The sequence below is a fragment of the Hibiscus syriacus genome, unplaced genomic scaffold, assembly GCF_006381635.1.
Source record: "Hibiscus syriacus cultivar Baekdansim isolate YM2019G1 unplaced genomic scaffold, ASM638163v2 tig00111388_pilon, whole genome shotgun sequence".
In the NCBI taxonomy this organism is placed as follows: domain Eukaryota; kingdom Viridiplantae; phylum Streptophyta; class Magnoliopsida; order Malvales; family Malvaceae; genus Hibiscus; species Hibiscus syriacus.
This window is the reverse complement of record NW_024063076.1, coordinates 1,403,876-1,421,513: the sequence shown is the minus strand read 5'-3', so window position 1 is coordinate 1,421,513 and position 17,638 is coordinate 1,403,876. Positions and strand designations below refer to the sequence as shown.

Below are 17,638 nucleotides of genomic sequence, written 5' to 3'. Positions count from 1 at the left end.
TTAAATTTAGATGGTTTCCACTGATATCGTTTTCTTTTTCCCTTGTGGGACAATCATATAGGAAAAGAGTGGAACATATTCAAAGCTTTTATATTGTGGTGGGAGCTCATCAGATTCCTAAAGAACTACACATAAACCACTAATAGTGTTTAGGTTGAATTAAAAGAAATAAACTACATATGTAGTCATCCAGTTATCTTCTTGGTTTAGTTTTGGTCACTGATTATTTTCCTTTTTCAAAATTATCATTCAATTTAAGTTTTTATTATGTTAGGATCACCCGCCGTTAAAAAATAGACGTAATTGTTAGCGTCAAATTTTTTCAATAATGATGCGACTTTATCTTATGGTAATATGCAAATATCAAGATTAATTTTTTAACAACTGATAGTCGAAACGGAATAAAACATAAATTTAGTTATGATTTAAAAAAAATCAACGACCAAAATAAAAGGCTTAATGCCCAAATTATGCTTTTTTGCCAAATAAGTGCCTATAGTTTTTTTAACCATCCGGGTGCCTAACACTACAAACGTTACCCTTTAAGGTGCCCAGGTTGTTAACGCCGTTAGTTTTCCCCGTTAAGTGCCATATGTCAACACTTAGTAATTTTGAAATTTTTTATAAGAAAATATTAAAAATATTGTTTTGTTTATAAAAAAGCCTAACTATTTTATATTATAAAACAACCCCAAAATACTAAATTCTAATCTTAATCCACCGCCGGTGCCTTCTCCGACCACCACCGCCATCTCTGACGTAGTCCTTGACATCATCTAGTTATATGTCATCTTAGTTGTCGCCGATTCACCGTCGAAATCGCGTGGGATCACAATTTTCATCCTAGGGTTCATGAGATTTAAAACGTCGATTTGTGGTTGATTGATCGTCAACCAGATACGATTTCATAGGGGATATAGTCACCGGGGGAGGGAAGGCCAGGTGTAGCATCTTCAACGGTAAAGGGCAGCAATTGACGTGGGTTTAGGGGTTGAAATAAAAGTTTTTAAAGTTTAGGGGTTATTTCAAAATTTATATTTTTGTTAAAAATATATAATTTTATTTTTTAAAATTACCAAGTGTTGCACGTGTCAGGAAAAACTAACGGCATTGACGACCTGGACACCTAAAAAACTAACGTTTGTAACGTTAGGCACCCGGATGGGCAAAATAAAAACCTTAGACACTTATTTGACACAAAAGGTATAGTTTGGGCACTTATTTGAGAATTAAGCCAAGATAAAATTATAAGAATGATTGGATAACTAAATAAATAAATTGTTTAGAAAATTATGGGCTAAATTATAAAAAATAAAACGTCTAAAAAGTTTTCATAAATTGTTAACAAAAAATATTAGTGTTCAAGAATAATTAAATTAAATTAATCCAGTCACCCAGAGACCAAAGACTCGAACCTTTTTTTTTTCATTTTCTTTTCTCCAACATAAAAACCAGCAAAAGCAAAAGAGGATCATGTTTGTCGCTGCTGTTTCCAAAGCCGATTCTACTTTAGAAATTTGATCAAAGTAATAGGACCTTAGAAGCAAAAAACAAGTTGGCTTTTTTATTTTTCTTCTACTGATCTCATAGCATAAAAAGCCTAATCCTAACAGAGCAGCTGCAACTAACATCACCCATGGCGGCACCGATCTGGGCATGGGCTTTTTCTGTAGCCATAACACTGCTTCCTTCTGTTTTGGGAAACTATGAAGGCTCAGCCCAAATTGTTTGTCATTCTCTCTTATGAGTTGGATTCCTGCAAGGCTAGTTCGATCCTTGACACTTAAATTCTGCTTCCCCAATTTCCCCTAGGCCTTGGCGTCCTTCATACAAATAAAAATCCAATCGCTGATCTCTCTCTCATTATTGCTCCATTTTACGGGCGACTTAATGACAACAGTTAACAGGACCTATCCCTAGGGAACTTGTTGGGGTTTCAAGCCTCAAAGTTGTGTAAGTCTTGCAATTTTTCGAACAGTTTATTTATAAAATAAAAATCTCTGGTACTGTTTTGCAAAGCATTGAACTTATGGTTATCAAAACATTTACCTTTTTTCTTCTAGTGATGTCTCGAACAATGATTTGTGTGGAACAATTCCTACCAGTGGACCATTTGAACACATTCCTCTGAACAAGTAAGTTCACCCCTCTTCTTTTATTTACTTTATAAATTTTGATCAAGTTGCTGATCATGATTATTTTCATGGAGATTAGAGGTATCTGCATGTTTTGCTGCAACTATATATCTTCATGGCACCTTGCTTTAGTCTTGATAGATTCTGTGGCCATTTCCTTTAGGTAAACTATACCTTGTTTTTGACATTATTCTTGGTCGTGCACCAATCCCTCGTTCCATCTTTTACACGAAGTCCTTTTAGAGCATACCCACATTAAAGCCTCTCAGTTCTTGGGTTTTTTGGGTTGACTTATTTTTGTTCTTCATTTTAAGTTTCATTTCTTTTGTTTTCCCTGCATGCAAAGTCACTGATCTTAAGTGGAATTAGTTATGACACAAACTGCTCTTGAAGAACAAAGTGATGCTACAAGACTTGGAATTAGTTGTGTACTCACTAGATTTTAAGTGGATTATCACACTGCATAATGAGGTTTGTGAAATGCAATCCCTCCCAAGGCAAAAATTCAGGGGTTACACAAAAAAAATTCTTATAAATTTTTTAGGGGTTGCACAATATCAAGGGTGACACTTGTATTAATTAAAAAAATAGAAAAAATTAACACTAAATAGACAATTTTGTTGCATAAATTTTTTTTCCTGTAAGAACTTAACTGAAATATGCTCAACTCGATTGGAGAGGATGGTCCAAGAGAGAGTGACTCATTTCGTACCCTTGGAACTCAACAAAGAAGTAATCCTTGGGGTCGGTTTCAAACGCCTTGTAGAAGCTGACAACATCAATATTCCTCACAAATTGTGAGGATGCCCGGGCTACCCAGGCTACCTCTGGGTCCGCCCCTGTCCCTCATATTAATATCTGTAAATCAGAATTTATTAGGATATGTAACTGAAACTATCATGCTCTTCCTAAGATGTTCAGGACAAACTAGTATTTGATGTAATAATAGTATCGACTTATTTACTCCTGTTGTGCATCCTTGAAATAGTTTCCCACTTATTTGACACCCTTTTTGATGTCGGTTTAGAATCTCTCTAGATTTAAAGCATGTATCTGCCATATTTGTTAACTAGATATGTTAATTGGGCGAGTCTAGTTGGTTTCGATTGGGGCATTTGGTAAAGTTTTTGAGTCATTTGATCTTTTTGGTTAGATTTTTAGGCCGAGTCGTATCCTGTTAATGTCGTTTCGGTTTCTTTGGTCGGGTTATTTCTGGTTTTATGCTCTGGTCGGGTCAACTCCAGTTATTGCTGCAAACCATTTCAGGAGCCTCGACTTATGTTGTCGATCTGGTTTGCTGCTTTGTTTCTTTGCTGTCTAATTTCTGGTCTTATGTTGATGCTCTGTTTTTTTAATCTATAAACAGTAACAATGAAGTTAAATTTCTGCTTGGCTATAAAATGCCTTAGCTAGAAAGTTGGTAAAAACAATGCCAATTATTTATATTTTTTTCTTCTAGATTTTACCATAAAATAGTTTTATTAAAAATAGAAAATATTCAAAATTATAATAAAGGTCGACAACAATAACTATAAACTAGACATATTATTAGGATCTTTTTCTATAATCGTTACACAATAAATTAGTCATTTAAGATCGTATAATGAATGTACAAGGAGAGTTTAAAAACCTAAAAATTATTTTTTGAATAAAAGATAGATACAAACATACCTGAACGTATTAACAAATGACCCATAAAAGAGGGTCAAGCTATAAAAACCTATTGAAAAATCGTAAATCAACTCGCAAATCAGAGTTGAATAACGTAAAAAAACTATTTATGAGCGTAAATCATATATCTAAATTTAATATGATAATCCAAAACGGAGAAGATCAAATCCGAGAGTTCAAATATGTGACATAGAAATGTAAAGGAACGAGAAATATCAATGAGAAGGATCACCATTAAAATTGGTATCAGCTATCAATCAAAGAATAAAATAAGAAAGAAATAAGTTGCATATAAGGCAAATTGGTATCGTCTATCAATCAAGAAGAAATAAGTTACATTTAGGGTTTGAGTTTAGCATAAAACTCTGCTGCATGACATTTTAAAATGATTACAACACGTGTATTGTTTTATGTATCATTTCATAATTTGCATGTATTACATATATTCATTGTCCCAAAGAAAAGCAGTCGAAGAAGGGGGGGGGGGGAAAGGGTCAGAAATGCTTGAGCTTAGGCTAATTCAAGGTTGGCTATTGAATAAAGTATTGGAAGCAATTAAGAAGTTGGCTGGTCACTTGGACTGTAGGGCGACGGGGTGGCTTTGTAGCGGAGCCTGAGATGGGAAGGTTTTGAGCAGTACCGCTGCGACAGGAATGCGTGGGGAATGATGATATCAAGGTGGACGATGGCAGCAATAGCATTACTTTCACAAGACAAGACAAGATATCGGATTTTGAGATGAAGCTGATGGATATTGATAGCGAGCACCTTGGGAATTCCATTGTTAGGATGCCGTGGGCTGAATTTGTAAACATCTTGCTACCATTGGTCATACTATTGCTATATGTGAAGTTTTACCACAAGAGGGGACATTCGAACTGCAAATATTGTTCTCACACACAAGAAGCAACAATCATAGAGATGAAAGAGCCAATTTCCTCGACATTCGCATCGAGGGATGGACTGTATTAGGTTCTCAAGATTCAAGAGGATGAAGATGAGAGTAACCAGAAGTTTAACTTGTTTGTTGTATGGATTCAGTGAAACGAGGCTTTGTTGTTTGTGCCATTAATGCTTCTATTGAGTTTTAACTTGGAAGCTAGACATCGAGTAGTTTAGTATCCATGGATGCCAAGTTATAAATATTTGTTGCACATTTTTTGCTCTGGTTTGTCTTAAGAAAAGTTACATAACTTAATGAAAAACTCAAATTCATTATTTTCATTAATTTGATCTGGACTAGCTTTTAATTTATCATCAAAAGATCCAAATTTATAAATCTTTAAACAAATATTGGTTGAACTTGAATTTAGATATCAAAATAAAAAGTGAATATAATTAAATTAATTTAATTATTTTATAAGTCAAAAAAATATTTTTTATCTAATTATTCAAATATCAATTTAATTATAGAAATTCAAAATATATATAATAATATTTTTATTTTTTATACTTTAACATGTTCCTTAAATAAATATAGTATTTATTAATCATTTAAAAAATATCCTCCTCCCTCTTTACAAAAGATATCATCGGATAAAGTGAAACAATGCTCTCACCGAAGCCTAAAATAATTGGAGGCAGTTCAGGTGCTGCCCTATAAAATACATTTCGGTCAAATTATAATTTCAGTCCATATATTGTCCTCAAATTTGAAATTTCATCTTTATATTTTAATTTGATAGTCTATATTTATACTATCAATAGTTAGTTCAAATGGTTAAAAATTAAAAATATTAATGTGAATTATTTTAAAATTTTCTTTATAATAAAAAAAAACATGCGTTGTTATTGAGTTGAATTTAGTCTATTATTTTTTTCAATTTTTTTAACGTGTTAATCATCATATATATGGTTATGATCCACTTACACTCGATATAAAATTAAGAGTTTTACGTCAAGGAGTGTTGGTACAAGTGGCTGGAATTCAAGAATATGAGTTTGTAAGGTCAAATTCGAATCTTATCACCGTCATTCTTGGTGTGCAATCTGTAAAATTTTATGTAAATCTCAATTGAGTCTTAGGTATTCCTATGAAAATCAAAGGCTGAAATAAACTCATTTTTTTAGTGAATACCTTCTCATATCCTACTATTAATCTCATTATTTAATTTCTCTCATACAATGATCCTAAAAAGATGTAAAACTCTTAATTTTATACCGGCTATAAACATACACTATTCCTATCTCTCTCTATATAAACTACTTGTATATTATACAAATTATTTTTTCGACGGCATTATTGCAAAAAATCAGCCAGGAAGAGTGGCTTGCTTGACCACTTATTTACGTCAGATTAATAAAAAGATAATGTCATTTTAAAAGTAAAGGACCAAAAATGAAATTTAACCTTTCTATATATATTAAATGGCTGTCCCTTTTCTCATATATATATATATATGAGGTAAGGGGGAGGTAAGATAGTAAACTACCTCCAACACCAGGTTGAGAGCAGCATCCGTAAGAGACCTCCAAATTATGAAATGCCCTCCGTGGAACTCGATCCCACGACCTCAAAATTAAAAATATTGTACTCTACCAACTGAGCTGGATGTTCATTTTTTTTTCTTTCTATATATATTAAGAGAAACGTTATTATTTTTGTCTGGAGGACTGAATAAACCTGACGTTTGTGTAATTTCCTAAATTTTCACTCCTCTTTTCCTTTGAAATCAACATAAAAGTTAATACCCTCTTTTCCTTGATATTTAATACAAAGTCTCTGTGCTCTAAACTGCGTCACATTTTAATTTGATACTAGAATTCCAATAATTTCTCACATCTTCTACGTCTCTTTCTAACCTACGTATCCTTTCACCATCATCAACAGGAAAGACAATTAGCCACCATCCTCTCTCCTCCCCTATCAATTCAATACTATTTAGTACAAAAGGTTCAACTTGTTTATCTAAAGGGATAATATTCTTTTCCCTCTCTCCCCCCCACCCCCATTATTTTTCATTTTCTCCTCTGAAAATCTTCTGGTGTTGCAAACTTCACTGCTTTCAGCTTTGTGGAATAAGATAAATTCTGGGTTTTTCCAGGTATGCTTTTTTAAGACATGGTTGAGTGGATCTATATGTGTATAGCTTTCTTCGCTACTTTCTCTGGGGTTTTTTTTTCTGACATGGGTTTTGATTATTGATCCGTAAATTTTCGGGTTCTGATTTCTGTTTTGGCCCTTCTGTTAATTTTCCGTGTTGGGTTTTGTTTTTTTGTTGTTGATTTTCTTTTGATTATTGGTTGATACTGTTGAGGTTGTAATTGCTTGCATATTGTTCGATTTGGACTTTTCATAATTTGTTCGGATTTGGATTATTGATTGATAAAATTGAGGTCTTGATTATATTGGATTTTTTTAAATTTCAAATATTAATAATAATTGCCTGGAGATCTGACTTGTATCAGCTGGGTTTTATGAACCAATTTATTACTACTATTTATTGTTAATAAATTACAGGTTAACAAAGGCATCTTTGGGGGTGATTTGAAGTTATATCTTGGAACAATGATGACGTTTGATGATATGGGAATTTGTGGGGATATGGATTTCTTCAGTGCTCCCTTTGGAGAAAAAGATGTGGCGGTGGCGGCCGGAGCCATGGTGACTTCACATTCCGAACCGGAGGCCTCGATGGAAGATGATTATAGTGATGAGGATATTGATGTGGATGAACTTGAGAGGAGGATGTGGAGGGACAAATTGCGTCTCAAACAACTTAGAGAACAGAACAAGAGCAAGGAGGGGGTGGTCGATGTTGCGAAACAGAGACAGTCTCAAGAACAGGCGAGGAAAAAGAAGATGTCGAGAGCGCATGATGGGATATTGAAGTACATGTTGAAGATGATGGAAGTGTGCAAGGCTCAAGGTTTTGTTTATGGGATAATTCCGGAGAAAGGAAAGCCTGTGACTGGGGCATCTGATAATCTTCGGGAATGGTGGAAGGATAAAGTTAGGTTTGATCGTAATGGTCCCGCTGCTGTCGCCAAGTACCAGGCTGATAATTCAATTCCTGGCAACAATGATGGGTGTAACTCGACTGGTCCGACACCGCACACCTTGCAAGAACTTCAAGATACAACGCTCGGTTCTCTTTTGTCTGCGCTGATGCAGCATTGCGATCCTCCTCAGAGGCGATTTCCTTTAGAGAAAGGTATTCACCCGCCGTGGTGGCCTACTGGCAATGAGGAATGGTGGCCGCATCTCAGATTGCCTAAAGACCAAGGCCCTCCTCCTTATAAGAAACCTCATGACTTGAAGAAGGCTTTGAAAGTTGGGGTTCTCACTGCAGTAATCAAACATATGTCTCCCGATATAGCCAAGATTCGCAAGCTTGTGAGACAGTCCAAGTGTTTGCAGGACAAAATGACTGCAAAGGAAAGTGCAACTTGGCTTGCTATCATTAACCAGGAGGAGGCCTTGGCTCGAGAGCTCTACCCCGAGTCCTGTCCACCTTTGTCCTCGGGTGAAAGAAGTGGGTCTTTGGTTATAAACGACTGCAATGAGTATGATATTGAAGGGGCTGAAGACGAGCCAAACTTTGATGTGCAAGATGTTAAACCCGGGAATCTTAATTCGTCTGATTTTGAGGTGGATCGAAAGAGGAAACCATGCAATGATTTAAACATGATGGAACACAAGATCTACACTTGCCAGTTCCTCCAATGTCCCTATAGTGAAATTCGATTGGGTTTTCATGACCGGACTGCCAGGGACAATCATCAATTAACCTGTCCGTATCGAAACGCCCCTGGACTGTTTGGTGGTTCAAATTTCAATGTTAATGAAGTGAAACCAGTGATTTTCCATCACCCGTTTGCGCAATCCAAACCAACCGCTTCTGAGGCAGCTACTTCCATCCCAACATTTGATCTTTCAGAATTTGGAGTTCCAGAAGATGGGCAGAAAATGATCAGTGAACTCATGTCAATATACGATGACAACATTCAAGGCAGCAAGAACATGAACCTGAGTAACAATCCTGTTACGGAAGGTCAAAATATTCTCCAGAAGAAGATCCAACAGCAACAGGGTGAATACTTTCACAGTCAAGGAGTTATGATGGAAGGAAACTTCTTCGAGGAATCTGGCATTCCCAACAATCATCAAATGGTTCCACAAGGGGAAGGTCAATTTGACCGGTTTAAGGGCTCAAATTCTCCGTTCGAGGCCAACCATAATAACAGCAACTTCCCGTTGATGTTTGGGTCTCCGTTCAATCTGTCTTCTTTCGATTACAAGGAAGATGTTCAAGCAGTCGGGATGGACAGGCAGGATGTTTCAATCTGGTTCCAGTAAAACAGCAAAGACGAAAATGGTATGGCCTACCGAAGCATGCAGTAGCTGAAACTTTCTTTTACTTGTGTATTGTTTTTATCCTCCTTGTGTGTGCTGTAGAAGTTTAGCAAGTAAAGTAGCACTTCATATGGGCCTCAATAAAAACATGGAAAGAGCCCCATGATCCTGCTACTTTTTACATAGAATATCCCTGTCTCATAAATAAGTTGTCGTTTAGGTGTATTGTCTGTCGGGGTTTTTTTGTTTTTCACCTTTTGTATGCAACTCTGAATCAGTTGGACTGCCATTAACATATAATTTGATTTTATGGATCTTCAATGAATTAGTTAGTTGTAAATTATAAATAATGAATTTGATTTTAAAATTTTATTATGAAATGTGATCATATGAATTATTAATGACGCATTAAATTATCCACCGTTAAAATTTATAAAAATATTAGTATATTGATAAGGTTTTTGACAAGAATTGGGGAGGTAGCTGCGTCGTGGGGATGGTGGTGAGCTATGGTTCCTTGCCTTTGAAAGTGTCTTCATGAACAATAAAAGGCATTAAGGGCAGCAGTCAAGGAATCTCCAAATGTAAACCCTGTCATTAATTATCTAATTTCTATTGCATTTATTAACTAGTTTTTTTTTTACAAACAAATGTACTCGGTGATAGGGATGGATGCGTGACGTTATGTTAGGGGTCAAGTTTATAAAATTTTAAAAAACGAAAATAGATTTTCGATAAAAAAAATACAAATAAAATATTTAAAATATATAAGACTTTGAAATTTTCAAAGGGACAATGCATCCCTACTCGGTGGCAGGAATAGATCTAGAGAGAGCAAGTGGAGATGATCATCTTTAAAAGAAATTAAATTTTTATATATTTTAGATTTTTTCTTTTTATTTTGTTTTGATAATTTATTTTCGTCTCTAAAAATTTATAAATTTATTTTACCATAAGATTTTATAAATTCATTCCTTTCCAATTAAATATTATATTTATCCATAATTAATAGAGTGTTATAGAATGAATAGACCGATATATTCTCGTTATCAATTAAGAAAATATTTTATTAAACCAGCTTATTAATATGTATGAATGAATTCAATATATTTAACTAATTTATGAAACGAATCTATCACTATTTATTTTAAGCATAGATTGTGATATGAAATTTATAACTTCGTTTTTGAATTGTGGGTTCAATATCTAAATTTTTAGTTTTATGGAGTAAAACATGAAAATATAATATTAGTTTTCCAATGAGATATTCTGAAGGTAGCTAATTTACAGTACTAATTATATCTTAATAATAGTTTTGATATGCCAACGGGTTGATTAAAGTGGTAAGCAATTTGATTCCCTTAAGCAAGTTTTGAGTATGTGAATGCAGAAAGTCCCTACTGAAAGACTCACCCACCAAAACCAGGTGTGTGACCCGAATTGGTCAGGATTACTCAAGGTAAAGCCTCATGAACCGAAAGGGCAATCCAAAAAATATAATAGTTTTGATATTTATGTGAATGAATGTAAAGCTTTATGACCATTTGTGTTTAAAATGACATGTGTACTTAAGTTTATATACATATTAAACTTTGTCAGCTCTGAATTGTAAAATTCACTCATCTTAAGCGAATTCACTCGCAATCAAACATCCAAATGGAGCAAAACGGAAGTTCTGAATTTGAGAATAACTTCTCTTTGACATCAATGTTTCCAAACACACAAAAGATGTAAACTAAATCAGAACAAAACCTATAGTGTGATGTATCATCCTTGGTAGTTTAGTGATCTCCTGGCATGCTCTTGATAATATCAGAGTCACCTGAAACAACCACAATCAGAATTACATATGTAGAGCGTATGTAAACTCGACATAATACCAACTCCTTTATATATACCCGGGTCAATAATGCTGAGGCAGCACACTCTGAAGTATTTGCCGCAGGCAGTCCCCAAGTCTACATTGTCTGGAAGAACAAGAACAACATTTTTAGGGCATGATCCCCTAAAACAAATGATGAATTACAAGAAAACCTGAAACAACAAAGTAATCCACTACTCAAGTGAACCAGTATATCACAAATTACACTTGATAAATTAGTGTGAGAGGGCAGACGGTTTCCATCAAGGCACAATATTGCAAAGATGGCATACACCATAGACTGCAACGTTTAGTTCATCAAAGGGTTTTGACAAACATATTAGTTTCGCAATAGAAAATGTAATTATGTAAGGCTTCTCGCAAATATCTTCAGCAACAAGCTTTACTATTTAACTAAAGAATTGAATGAGGTAGGAACAGGATCAATTAGCTGAAAGTGGATTCAATTCAATGTGACAAGAAAAAAAAATTCAATACACAAAGTAATGAAATACGTTAAGGAACATACTTCCATTGTAGTGGTGAACTCCAACCTTGCACAACATGGCATAATATTCAATCTCTGACTTCCTAAGAGGAGGGCAGTTGTTGGCAATGATAATCAGCTTACCTACAAAAAATAATCAAATAAAATGTTACCATCTTCCAATTTCAGAAGCTCAATTAACATTATAGATTAGGCATCAGTCATTCAGAAAAAATTGATAACACACAAATCAACCAAAAAAACCCTAATCCCCTTGTCCAAGTTAAGCACTATTTTAACCATAAACCAAATGGATATTCATTCAACTTCAGTTGACCATCCAAAACAATGAAGTAAACCATAATTTTTCATCTGACCAAAGAACTAAAAGTGTAAGGAATATTCAAAATTAAAAATCAGGTAGTTCAGCAATGTTGAGGCAAATAAGAAGACCTTTTAAAAGAAAGGGGGGGGGGGAAACAATACCTTTGGAGTTTCTGAGAGATTTAAGAACAGTTTTGTAACCCAGAGTGTATTTCCCACTCTTCATAACGAGAGCCAATCTGTTGTTAATGCTCTCATGAGTCTTCTTCTGCCTTTCATGAAATGCCCATTCGAAGACAGGACCGTTAGTTGCCAAATTTTCAGAACAAAAAATAAAGAAAAAGTGTAAACAGTGAACATATATAAAACGAGAGACGGAATTTTACGGTCTTCTTGGAGGCAACCATTGTCGGCGTCGGCGTCGTCGGAGAGATCTACAAACGGTTCACCAAAAGCAAAGAGACCCTAAACATCTAGCGGATATATTAGTAATTCTGAATTTAGGGTTCTTAGTAACTTTCTTATTGGGCTTTGATTTTACGCCCCATTAGCAACAATAGATCAGGCCGACACCCAAGGAATTAACAGTGTTTGGAGCAACCTTCAAAAGAAAACAAACAATGTTTGGACCAAATTTAGATCTACCATTTATAATTATATATAATACACAATATGAAATTTAATTATTTTTATACAAAGTATTTATGTTTTTTTGCTAACTGATCATAATTTTTATTGGTTGTTCATGCGTAAAGAATAATGAAACATTATGTTCGAATTCACATTCTTTACACATGTACATGAATTTGTAAAAACATGTTGCACAATGCACTTGCACAAACAAGAGGAAATATTACACAGTTGAGGGGAAAACAATCCCCATTGATATACAGGCCACAACATCAGGAGCATTCCATCTTGCCATCCACACAGATAGGCTTCCCACTTTATCTACTCTGTTTCTTTGATAATGGCTCCGCTTGTGCTTCGGTCTGCAACACAGTAAAACAATGCATCAAGAAGTGGACGTGAATTACGACGAAATGGTACCATCCATATCAATTATAACTGCAATTAGTAATGGAAGAGGGTGCTCACGACATTCAAAAGCTGCTCTTGATGTAGGTCATTGATCTCAACATTGCACCTAATGTATCCCTGGACACCTGGAATTTAACCTCCGACTCCCCGGTAGTGGTCTCGGTGTCTTGAAGCTGGAACAGTGATGATAAAGGAAACGAAAAATAAGCAAAAGGCGTGAGGTGCTTAGAGGGTAAAAAAGAAACCTTGCTCAAGTCTAATGGAATATGATGTTAAAGCAAGAGACGAATCATGTTTACGTTTCTGCATCACAAATTTAGATTCAACATGATTCCATTAAAACCAATCTTACAAACAGATTAGTACACAATAAAACATGTGAAAATGTACTATATAATCACGATGGGTCAGCCCCATATAAAATATCATTGCAGAGGTTTATTTTCACAAATATCGTAACCATTTGGAAGAGTGTGGTTTGATTATGACTTAACGTACCTTCAAATTGATGACGGCGACCCTGTTGGCTGGGGTGGAGAGCTGTTCACTAATATAAGCCATAGACCTCAGCATAGGTTCTAAAGTAACCCTTGAGAGCTGAAACTTAACTTCCATTTCAGCCGATGGATTCTTGCCATAATCTTGCAACTGTATCAATTATATATCAGATATGCATAAGCAAAGGGTTTGAAATAAGTTAAAAATGTGACAAAAAGTGAATTGAATAAAATTATCAATCGACTCCACAATTGTGGGCATAAGCCAAACAGTTTTAAAGGGTTCATTGTACTTCAGCAATTAATTTGAAGGTTTTAATTTTTCAAGGTTAATGCTACCAAGTTCTGACACCAGCTACTAACATTTTTTTTTTGGATAATTAGCTACTAACATTTTACCATACACATACCTTTAAATTAATGACTGCAACTCTATTTCCAGGGGTTGAATTTTTATTCTCCATCACCCAAGTCATCGATTTCAAACAAGGAAGAACCGGCTGCATCAAAGAAACCAATAAACTAATCAACCCATAAATTTAATGGAACACATTAAAAAGAAAAAAAAGTTACTTGTTGACCAAGTTATCAGGATGATTATAATCCTGATGGAGAGAAACAGGAGCCATATGTGGAATATTCATATCTGAGACAGATTGAGCTGGAGCACCAGTGTCATTAAGATTGAATCGCCGTGTAATTTCATCCTGCTGTGGCCATAGGAAAGGAGCTGTATCTGGAGTTGTGCTCCTATTGTTATGGTAAGCAGCACTAATAGCCCGTGAACCAGAAGGAGCAACTTTTGCAACATTTTTCTTTATGAAAGTAACCTTCTTCTCATCTTCCTTAAAAGCACCCATCACAACATTATAAGTCTTGGTAGCTATTGCCCCATCTTCAGCATATTTGATTGCTTCCCAACATAAACTATTATACCGTCCTGTCAAGGACACTTGTCCATGCAATGCTTCACCAGGTTCATCTGTCCCAAACACTGACTTTGCATTTTGGGTCCATCGTTTCAAGATGTAATGATGTAGTGTAGTACATTTGTCACAGTGAAGACTGTCAAAACATGTCTACAAAGGATGCCCGAATACTCAACATTTGACAACTACAATTAGCTCTTTTCAGGGTATTTAATGTAACTATGTATGCTTTGTTGACGTCCTCAAACTTTGCAACTCTAAATGTGCTGATGGTTTCATTTCCTTCAATTCTATTAGCAGTGTAAACAAAAGTTTCAACTAGTTCTTCTTGAAATTTTGTGACTATGTTTCGTGTATATTGTTCTGCTGCCTGTTTCTCCATAGGTGACGGTGTCCGCAGGACAGGAGTGGTGCAAATAGTGTCAAAATAAGCTTCAATCTCCCTTGCAAACCATTTCTCCATTGCTCGTTCATACTGTCTAAAGAACAACGGTATTGTGGTCTGTTGATTCACGTAACCATCAAAAAAGGAGCAATCAAATCCTTGATTGGGTGATATTGCAGCAAAAAAAGGAATCCCGAAAATAGACAGGAACCCATTGAGCTCGAGCACTATATAGTGATTGAAGCCAATTGTGTGCATTAAGATTATACTTCTCAAGAAGGGAGCTCCAAGATAATTCAAACTCATCAACAGTTTCAGTCAAATTTATGCAGTTATATAGTTCTACCTGAAAATTAGGACGCACATGACAAACATGAGCTAGCTTCTCTTAAAACATGCCACTTATTAATACAATGTCGAACACCAAGAAGAACCTGTGACACTGCAACCTGTATAGCTCTGTCACGATCAGTGATTAAAGAAACAGGTTGATGATCATTCATTGCTGTAAGAAAGGTTTTAAAAAGCCAAACAAAGAAGCCTCAGAATCATCTAGTAGTAATACACAACCAAACAAAATTGTCTGACCGTGATGATTGATCCCAGAAAATGGAGCAAATGGCACCCAATACTGATTTACCCCGTAACTCATGTCCAGTTTAGCGGCATCTCCAAAATGCATGTAGGCCGTCCTTGACCTTGCATCAGCCCAAAAAACATTAGCCATTTGATTATCATCATCCAGTTGAATTGCATAAAAGAAACCAGGGTTCTCAGCTTGCATCTTCTTGAAATAATCGAGCAGATTTTGAGCATCCCTCCCCAGTGTTCTCTTTCTGGTAACAGGCCTAACAGCATAATTCAGTGTCCCGATATTCTTAACCGAGCAATTTGCTTCAGCTGGAGGAGTGCTCCAGACACCATGATTATTTGTGTCCGAGGAGACATGATTTCCATCCATAGAAACATACATCACACCGCTTGGTACGATTCCCTCCCCTTCGTAACCATCAACCGTGGTCTTTGCAGCACCAGCTAAGTGCCTACGGGGGACTCATTGCGGAATGTTTTTGCTCCACAAATTTTGTAACAACCCACTTATCTCCCTTTAACTCTATTCTAAGCATCGCATCACAACTGTTGGCAGACCTTTTCACACCGTCTCTGCCACAGACAAACTCCCTGGCAACTATCGTCCCATCAGTCTTGGAACGACTACGCTGGCCAACTTTGGAGCTAAATCCCAAATGCCTACAATATTCATCATAGTAAGTTTTAGCAGCACCTTCAGAATCGAATTCCATACCGAGATACGACCCTCAAATAGATTATAGAAATTGTGAAGGAAACAAACATGAGCCCGTTATTTTCGACCCGGTACCTACCATTTCCGGTCAATCCCCACCCAGTTAGTGGTAAGAAAAACTTATCCCAAACCTAGACACCATAGATGATAAAGGGAGTGCTCAATCGCTTAGCCAAGTTGCTTTTTAGGACTAAAATATACAATAATGATATGTATTCTGTAATACTGTGTAAATTCTTAATAATTTTATATATTTTAATTTAAATTCACATATTAAATTATATTCCTATCTTAATATTAAAAAATATATACTATTTTTATCTTAACTCATTAAATATATTTTATTTTTATTTTAATTTAAAAAATATATTTTAATCTTATTTTAACTTAAAAGATATATCTTATTCTTCTATTAACTTTTAAAAATCTATCTTAAATTACTATAAAAGTAAAATATATTTCATAAGTTAAAATAAAAATAAAATATTTTAAGCTAAAATAAGATTAAAATAAAATTTTGAATTTAAAATAAGAATAAAATATATTTAATAAGTTAAGATAAAATATATTTTTAATTTTAATATGTGAATTTAATTAAAAATATATTTTTAAAAATTAAGATAGGAATAAAGTATATTTTTTAAGTTAAAATAAGATTAAAATATATTTTTAAGTTAAAATAAAATTATAATATATTTAATAAGTTGATAAAATATATTATAATATCAAAGTTTCCAAGTTTAAACCCCTTCCATCCTAGTTTGTGCGCATTATTTTCTTTTCAACCTGGGATGACATGTGTCATCTTGCTATTGGTGAAAAGTATATTGAATTGAAAATAAATTAAAATATAATTAATTCTCTAATTGGATGATGACACATGACTCCATATGATCCAATGATTAAATTTATTAAAGTATGATCAAAATAGTATAATATTTAAATATTAGTGAATAGATGTATAACTATACCAAATGTTTTAACTGTCACGTCACTATGTCTGTTAAATGTTAATGACTAGTGGTTCGATTGAATACAATTAAATAGTTAAGTGATTTGATTGATAAAATTAAAAGATCGATGATAAAAATAAAAGGACCAAATAGTTGAGTGGTCAATAGTTTAATTTACCCTAGTTTTTTAATTGATGTAATAATAAATTTAAATTTAAACTTATTTTTAAATTAAATTAAAGACTTCATTTTAGAAAACATAGTGAGTCGTTTCTAATAGAAATATTAATTTAAATATTAAATTTTAAATCACATTAATGTAATAATCCACATAATAGTATTCTTTATGTTGATATAGTATTATTTATTTTATATATTATATTAATAAATAATTATCTTTAGGGGATCTTTGATATTGTATTGTCATCAAAAACTTATTCGATATTAGATGTTTATTTTTTCCACTAATATATTGACACGTTTATAGTCTATTATTTTCTTTAAATTTATTTTAACTGTTAATAAATTCACTCATGTTTATTGCCAATTAAAAGCATCTATTTTCCCGCTTCAGGCGGAACTTGTTTAGGGCGGCCTCGTGAATTTTTGACCGGACTGGAAAGACGACGTCGTTTTCCCCTCCATAGAAATTCAGATGGCAGTAACCTGGTCGACATTGCCATTACCTGCGCCATATGCAGTACCATTAAGTTCGAAAGACAGTAACCTGCTCGTGAATTTCTACAATTACCG

At 34.4% G+C, this 17,638-nt stretch overlaps 3 protein-coding genes and 1 pseudogene across 3 annotated transcripts; 1 reads left to right on the top strand and 3 right to left on the bottom strand.

Moving 5' to 3' along the window:
• The first annotated feature begins 6,709 nt into the window (after positions 1-6,709).
• Positions 6,710-9,333, top strand: LOC120159993 (protein ETHYLENE INSENSITIVE 3-like). Its single transcript, XM_039170465.1, has 3 exons — positions 6,710-6,850; positions 7,267-9,113; positions 9,145-9,333. Exon 2 carries the CDS (start codon positions 7,315-7,317, stop codon positions 9,103-9,105), a length of 1,791 nt encoding a protein of 596 aa, XP_039026396.1. The 5' UTR covers positions 6,710-6,850; positions 7,267-7,314; the 3' UTR covers positions 9,106-9,113; positions 9,145-9,333.
• A 1,427-nt stretch (positions 9,334-10,760) lies between these two features.
• Positions 10,761-12,266, bottom strand: LOC120159994 (60S ribosomal protein L30-like). The gene is made up of 5 exons (XM_039170466.1): positions 12,161-12,266; positions 11,937-12,042; positions 11,493-11,594; positions 11,001-11,069; positions 10,761-10,924 (listed from the first exon to the last, which is right to left on the bottom strand). Exons 1-5 carry the CDS (start codon positions 12,179-12,181, stop codon positions 10,884-10,886), a joined length of 339 nt encoding a protein of 112 aa, XP_039026397.1. The 5' UTR covers positions 12,182-12,266; the 3' UTR covers positions 10,761-10,883.
• Positions 12,267-12,872: 606 nt separating this feature from the next.
• LOC120160031 lies at positions 12,873-15,696 on the bottom strand (annotated as a pseudogene).
• On the bottom strand, positions 15,670-15,930 carry LOC120159982 (protein FAR1-RELATED SEQUENCE 3-like). Its single transcript, XM_039170456.1, has one exon. The coding sequence runs from the start codon at positions 15,928-15,930 to the stop codon at positions 15,670-15,672; it is 261 nt and encodes an 86-aa protein (XP_039026387.1).
• Between the last annotated feature and the right edge of the window lie 1,708 nt (positions 15,931-17,638).

Coding starts and splice junctions, on each gene's coding strand:
- LOC120159993 (XM_039170465.1), top strand. CDS start 7,315: ATGATGACGTTTGATGATATGGGAATTTGTGGGGATATGGATTTCTTC.
- LOC120159994 (XM_039170466.1), bottom strand. CDS start 12,181: ATGGTTGCCTCCAAGAAGACC. Junction 11,595..11,936: donor ATCTCTCAGAAACTCCAAAG/GTATTGTTTCCC, acceptor TATTTTTTGTAG/GTAAGCTGATTATCATTGCC. Junction 10,925..11,000: donor CCTCAGCATTATTGACCCGG/GTATATATAAAG, acceptor TGGTTGTTTCAG/GTGACTCTGATATTATCAAG.
- LOC120159982 (XM_039170456.1), bottom strand. CDS start 15,930: ATGGAATTCGATTCTGAAGGTGCTGCTAAAACTTACTATGATGAATAT.